Source organism: Mandrillus leucophaeus, unplaced genomic scaffold (genome assembly GCF_000951045.1).
Source record: "Mandrillus leucophaeus isolate KB7577 unplaced genomic scaffold, Mleu.le_1.0 Scaffold360, whole genome shotgun sequence".
In the NCBI taxonomy this organism is placed as follows: Eukaryota; Metazoa; Chordata; class Mammalia; order Primates; family Cercopithecidae; genus Mandrillus; species Mandrillus leucophaeus.
Window position 1 is genome coordinate 2,131,336 of NW_012103810.1, and position 7,599 is coordinate 2,138,934.

The 7,599-nt window shown below is 42.1% G+C and overlaps 1 protein-coding gene across 1 annotated transcript in view; it reads left to right on the top strand.

Moving 5' to 3' along the window:
- The window catches only part of ALG8 (ALG8, alpha-1,3-glucosyltransferase), a 48,609-nt gene that overhangs the window by 5,604 nt on the left and 35,406 nt on the right, over window positions 1-7,599 (top strand). The window contains exon 2 of the mRNA XM_011989712.1: window positions 6,786-6,864. Within this exon, the coding sequence (XP_011845102.1) occupies window positions 6,786-6,864 (79 nt within the window). The remainder of the gene's footprint in view (window positions 1-6,785; window positions 6,865-7,599) is intronic.

Here is a 7,599-nt window from a genome sequence, read left to right on the forward strand (position 1 = left end):
GCAGGAGAATCACTTGAACCCAGGAGGCAGAGGTTACAGTGAGCCGAGATCATGCCATTGCACTCCAGCCTGGGTGACAAGAGTGAGACTCCGTCTCAAAAAAAAAAAAAAAAACTGTTTGCCACAGTCACCCCAGTCTTTAGCACCCATAACCCTGATCAATCAACAGCCATCAACATTGAGGCAAAACTCTCCACCAGCAAAAAGATTAGGACTTGCCGAAGGTGCAGATGATCATTAGCTTTGTTTTAGCAATAAAGTATTTTAAAATGAAGGTGTACACTGTCTTTTTAGACATATTGCACACTTTATAGTATAGTGTAAACATAACCTTTTTTTCTTTTTTTTTTTTGAGACGGAGTCTTGCTCTCGCCCAGGCTGGAGTGCAGTGGCATGATCTCAGCTCACTGCAAGCTCCGCCTCCCGGGTTCGTGCCATTCTCCTGCCTCAGCCTCCCGAGTAGCTGGGACTACAGGCGCCCGCCACCACACCCGGCTAATTTTTTTTGTATTTTTAGTAGAGATGGGGTTTCACTGTGTTAGCCAGGATGGTCTCGGTCTCCTGACCTCACGATCCGCCTGCCTCGGCCTCCCAAAGTGCTGGGATTACAGGCATGAGCCACCGTGCTGACCAGTGTAAACATAACTTTCACATGCTGTGGGAAATCAAAAAATTCATGTGACTCACTTTATTGCAATATTCACTTCATTATGGTGATCTAAACCCACAACATCTCTAAGGTATGCCTGCACTAAAATTGAATGATACGGGAAGCTTAGCATGGTCCACGTACAAGGATAGCATGCAAATTTATGAAACACTTAATATATTTAAAAAAGGATGTTTTTAATTGTAGTTAATGCTCTGCTTCTCAAATCGGAAACTGCTGGGATGTGAGAGGGAAGCTATAGGGTAAATGCAGATATGTTCAACAAAACATTTGCTAACTGCTTTATTATGTACCAGGTATTGTTGCTAGGCTAGAAGGGAGGACAAAATAGATATGATCCCTGGCCCTGTGAAGTGTGTAGTTTAGTAAGTATAACAGAACCAGAAACAAATCAATGCAAATATATAGTTACATAACCACAATTTGGATTAAGTATTAGGAAGAAGAGGCTGGGCATGGTGACTCATGCCTGTAATCCCAGCACTTTGGGAGGCCGAGGCGGGCGGATCATGAGGTCAGGAGATCGAGACCATCCTGGCTAACACGGTGAAACCCCATCTCTACTAAAAATACAAAAAATTAGCCAGGTGTGGTGGTGGACGTGTGTAGTCCCAGCTACTCGGGAGGCTGAGACAGGAGACTGGTGTGAACCTGGGAGGTGGAGCTTGCAGTGAGCCAAGATCGTGCCACTACACTCCATCCAGCCTGGGTGACAGCGCAAGACTCTGTCAAAAAAAAAAAAAAAAAAAAAAAGAAGAAGAAGGACAACAGGATCCTATTGGGACCAAGAAGGAAGATATACTTTTGATTAGGTGTCAGAGAATGTCTCTGAGGAACTGACTTAATTGGAGGCCTAAAGTATGAATGAGAGGGCCATCCATGCAGAGTATGTGGTGTGTGCACATGTGTAGAACTTACCTGAAAGAGCACACTGTATAAATATAGGCCCTGTGGTGTGAAAGTATTGGCCTATTTGGGCAACTGTGATAAGGCCAGTGTAGTTGGCATGGAATAAGCAACAGAGACAGAAACATGCACAGTGAAATTGGAAAGATAGGCACCAAATCATGCCGGATCTTATAAAGCCAGGTTGAAAAATTTAGATTTTGATTGTATAAACTCAGTGGAAATGATTTGCATTTATAAAATATTTTTTGGCTGCCATATAAATGATTGGAGGAGGCAGGAGAGTCACGAAGGCCAGGTACCCTTTGAGAAAGTCTACATGAGAGAAGATGCTGACTTGAATTGGAGTGGTGGCATTAGAGATAGAAATGAACAAATTAAAGATTTATTTTGCCTTGAGGTTAGGAAGGATTTGCAGAGAAAACAACAACTAACTTTGGAAGTATTTGGTGGTTTAAGAGCCATAGCTAGGGAATCAGACTGCCCTGGTTAGAATCTGGCTCTGCTACATACTGGCTACATGACAGGGCAAGCTGCTTCTCTAAGCCACTGGTGAAATGGTAAGAGTTAAAGAACCTACCTCAAATGGAGTGTTGCAGGCAGAGGGAAAAGGTGAATGTAGAGTAAGACAAAAACAAGTGAGAGGATAGTGAGAAATGGGCTGAAAAGGTGAATAAGCGAGATCCAAAAAGATCTTTTAGGCTATGTTAAGTACTTTAGATTTTATCCGGAGGGCAGACGTCAATTAAAAGGGAAATATGACATTCGTGATTTAGAAATACTATTTTGACTGCAGTGTGAAAGCTAGATTAATGAAGGGCCTGAGTGAAGATGGGGAGTTCAATTTAAGAAGCTATCATAGGACAAGTAAGAGATGGTAGGTTTTTGTTTGTTTTAATTTTTAGAGACAGGGCTGGGTGCAGTGGCTCACACCTGTAATCCCAGCACTTTGGAAGGCCAAGGCAGGCAGATTGCTTGAGCTCAGGAGTTTGAGACCAGCGTGGGCAACATAGTGAAACCCCGTGTCTACAAAAAAAATACAAAGAATTAGCTGGAGATGGTGGTCAAAAATTTTAGAGACAGCGTCTAACTCTGTTGCTCAGGCTAGAGTATAGTGGCACGATCATAGCTCACTGCAGCCTGAAATTCCTGGACTCAAGCCATCCTCTGGCTTCAGCCTCCTGAGTAGCAGGGACTACAGGTGCACACCACCATACCAGCTAATCATTAAGTTTTTTGTAGAGATGGGGATCTCATTATGTTGCCCAGGCTGGTCTTGAACTTCCAACCTCAAGCTATCCTCCCACCATGGCCTCCCAAAATACTGGGATTATAGGCATGAACCACTGTGCTCAGCTGATGGTAGATTTTTTTAATGCAATTAAAAAAATAGTTGTTTGCTATTTATCATTATGTCTCTAGTCTTAGTTTTGCTTTTTTTTTTTCAAGTGTCATTTCAGCAATTAAGATTACTTTTACAAATGAATGCAGTGGCTCACACCTGTAATCCCAGCACTCCAACAAAAGTGAAGCTCTAACAGTTTTGAATAGGAAACAACAAAATAACTAAAGTAACCAAAAAAGAGACTGAAAAAAATCTATATAGTACAACTATATAGGAAAAGAAAGTGTTCCCAAACCTACTCAAATTTTGTAAGTGCTACTCCAAAGAGAGTAAAAACGACATATCTATAAAACAAGAACAGATGCTATGAAACAGGAATTATCAGAGAAACTGTAGTTAATAGAAAATGTTATTGCCAAAATTAAGGACAAATTGAGTAAATCTTTCAAAAATATGAGAGAAAAGATAAAAATTATAAGTTCAATCTAGGGTATCTAGCATCCGTCTAAAGTTTCAGAAAAAAAACACAGGGGAGGAGATGAGCAAATAATAAATTTCCCAGAGCTAAAGGCACTACATACTCAGCATAATTAATGAAAAAAGACCCTCACAAAGACATTAATCACTAGACATTTCATACTGCTATGGATGAAAAGGAGAAACAGGAAACTTCCAGAGATGAAGGGAAAACCATAAAGGAGACTTAACCAACATCAGCATTTTATACTAAAAACCAATGGAATAAGCTTCCAAAGATCAATGGAAGCAAATTTCAACCTAGAATTCCATACAAAATCCAGTATAAAATATCAGAAGTGCAAATCATAAATGTACAGCTCACTGAATTTTTGCAAAGTGAATATATCAGTAAATAGCATACAGATCAATAAGCAGAATATTATCCCTCGTGTGTCTTTCTAGCCACTCCCTGCAACCCCACCCCGCCAAGGGTATTGATATTCTCACCTTTTTTTCTTTTTGAGACCGGGCCTTGCTCTGTCTCCCATGGCTCCAAACTTGGCTCACTGTAGCCTCAGCCTCTTGGGCTCGAGCAGTCCTCACACCTCAGCCTCTTGAGTAGCTGGGACTACAGGGGTGTGCTGCCTTGCCTAGCTAATTTTTAAATTTTTTGTAGATATGGGGTCTCACCATGTTACCTGGCTGGTCTCGAACTCCTGAGCTCAAGTGATCCACCCGCCTTGGCCTCCCAAAGTATTGGGATTACAGGCGTGAGCCATCATGCCTGGCCTCTGATGTTGACTTTTAACTGCATAGGTTAAATTTTGCCTGTTTTTGAATTTTTGTTTGGGTTTTTTTGTTTGTTTTTGAATTTTATACAAATGTAATCATACAACCTGTTCTCTTGGGTCTGGCTTTCACTCAACATTAAGTTTGTGCGTTGTTGTGTAATTATAGTTTTTTCATTCTTATCACTAGATATCACTGGTTCTCAAACTTTTTAGTCAGAATCACTTCTTAGAAATAATTGAGGGTCATAAAGAGCTATATGTTTATGTGGGCTGTATAATAGATAATTACCATTTTACAAATTAAAACAAATTGTTCAAGCACAAGAATATACAAGCAGAAATGTCACTGGCCATCAGAGTGATGACATCATATTATGTAGCCTCTAGAACATCACTGTATACTTGTGAGAGAATGAGTGAAGGTAGGACAAATTACATCTGAACATTATTATGAAAATAGTACATATTTCAAACTCCCTGAAAGGGTCTCCCTGCGAATTCCTGAATCACACTTTGAGAACTGCTGCCCTACAGTATTCCATTGTGTGAAAACACCACAATTTATTTAGCCATTCTGCTGTTTGTGGACATTTGAATTATCTCCACTTTTTGCCTGTTGCAAATAGTTTTACTGTCAACATTCCTTTTTTTTCTTTTCTTTTTTTTGAGACAGAATCTCGCTCTGTCGCTCAGGCTGGAGTACAGTGGCGCAATCTAAGCTCACTGCAAGCTCCCCTCCCGGCTTCACGCCATTCTCCTGCCTCAGCCTCCCAAGTAGCTGGACTACACGCGCCCGCCACCACGCCCGGGAAATTTTTGTATTTTTAGTAGAGACAGGGTTTCACCGTGTTAGCCAGGATGGTCTCGATCTCCTGACCTCATGATCCACCCGCCTCGACCTGCCAAAGTGCTGGGATTATAGGCGTGAGCCACTGCGCCCAGCCCCATTTTGCACATTCTTATAATATGTGTCTTTTAATGAACATACTATGCATTTCTGTTGGGTATACATACTTAGACTTGGGATTGATGGGTCATCAGTTCAGTTTTGAGTGGAGATTTTGAAAAATCTGTAGGAAATGCAAGTGAGATTATTAACAGGAAATCGGAGGTGTCTGTCTCTAAAACTTAGGAAAGAAGCCAATGTTGCATGTTGAAATTTGGGAGTAGGCCGGGCCTGGTGGCTCCTGCCTGTAATCCCGGCACTTTGGGAGGCTGAGGCTGGCTGATCACGAGGTCAGGAGATCGAGATCGCCAACATGGTGAAACCCCATCTCTACTAAAATAAAAAAAAAAAAAAATTAGCCAGGCGTGGTGCACTGTGCCTGTAGTCCCAGCTACTCGGGAGGCTGAGGCAGGGGAGTCGCTTGAACCCAGGAGATGGAGGTTGCAGTGAGCTAAGATCACGCTACTGTACTGCAGCCTGGCAACAGAGCGAGACTTGGTCTCAAAAAAAAAAAAAAGAAATTTGGGAGTCATCATAATACAATTGACAATGGAACCAGAAAGTTTGCATAAGATTGTCCAGAGCAGAATAAGTTGCGTAAAAAGGGGACCAAGTACTGAACCTAGGGGAATATCAGCATGTCCCTGGTGAATATAGGAAGGGAAAACCGTGATTGAGACAGAAGGGGTTGGCTGGAGGTAGGAGAAAGTTGTCATTGTGGAAAGGTTGTGTAAAACATTGGAAAGTGTAAATTGGGCTTTGCTGTGGAACTCATTGTTGACTTTGGTGAGTGGATATTCAGCAAGAACGTATTGAACCTGTCCATGTGTCAGGTGCTGTTCTAAATGTGGAGGGGCGGTACGGCAGTGGTCAAAAAGGAAAACATTTTTACTGAAGATGGGTGATCCTTAGATCTATATAGTGACGGGCAGAGGGAGAATTTGGAGACATGGGAAAGTCAAGGCAAGGATCTTTTCCCACCTTCTCTGTCAGATGAACTCCTACTCAAACTTACGTGTTAGTATACAGGTAATGAATTTTGTTGGAGTTATATGTGAGCAAGAGGAAGTCACTTCTGAGCAAAGGCCTGAGGGCCGCCTGTAAGAAAAAGTTTGGGCCAAACGTGGGGCAGTGGCTCACACCTGTAATCCCAGCACTTTGGGAGACTGAGGCAGGTGGATCACCTGAGGTCAGGAGTTTGAGACCAGCCTGGCCAACATGACGAAGCCCCATCTCTACTAAAAATTAGCCAGGATTGGTGGTACACACCTGTAGTCTCAGCTTCTCGGGGGGCTGAGACAGGAGACTCGCGTGAACCCAGGAGGTGGCGGTTGCAGTGAGCTGAGACGGGCCCACTACACTCCAACCTGGGCGACAGAAGGAGACTCTGTTTCAAAAAAGAAAAAGAAAAAGTCTGGGCTTCTTGTCAGCCCTTTAGATAGTTCTGAAATCCTTTTCACTGACTTGTAGATTGCTCAACAACTTTCCAGAAGATCTGACCTCCAGATAAGTAAAGTTAAGGATTGCATAATGTCTATTTGTGTCTCTATAGGACAGTGAACTGTAACTGCTTAGGGAATGTCAGTCCATTTAAAAGCATAGCTATGGGAATTAGAAATGGATAAATATTGCAAAATCTCATTTTATTCATCTAATTGTTTTGAGTAGCCATTCCACAGATTTTGAAGTACACCGCAACTGGCTTGCTATCACTCACAGTTTGCCAATATCACAGTGGTATTATGAGGTAAGTTTTAATTTTCACTTTTTTTTAAAGATTCATATATAAACTAGGTAAATATTACTGATATTAAAAATGTTTTCTGACTGCATGCGGTGGCTCACACTTGTAATCCCAGCACTTTGGGAGGCCGAGGTGGGTGGATCATGAGGTCAGGACATCGAGACCAGCTGGCCAACACAGTGAAACCCCGTCTCTACTAAAAATACAAAAATTAGCTGGGCGTGGTGGTGGGTGCCTGTAATCCCAGCTACTCAGGAGGCTGAGGCAGGAGAATCGCTTGAACCTGGGAGGTGGAGGTTGCAGTGAGCCGAAATCACGCCACTGCACTCCAGCATGGGTGACAGAGTTAGATTCTGTCTCAAAAAAAAAAGTTTTTTCTGCAACCATAGATCTAATTAATCTTTATAAAAATTGTGATCTCTTCTCAGTTCTGTCCTCTTGCACTACTGGGGAATCCCCTTACTTCAAAATTAGTTTCCCAGTCTATACATTGGGAGGTATAGTATCTACCACACTTTTTGAAAGAGCAGTGGACTGGAAAAGAGGAAGAATTGGATTCTTAGGCCTGGCGCTGCCACTATCTAGTTACATAGAGAAAAGATACTTCATGTCTGTGGGCCTTAGTGTCTCATCTGGCACATGAGGATTTGGAGTGAATTATTTCTAAGATCCTGTCTGTTGCTAATGTTTTGTGATTTTATGAGGAAAGGAATAATCAAATGTGATGTGTAGACATCA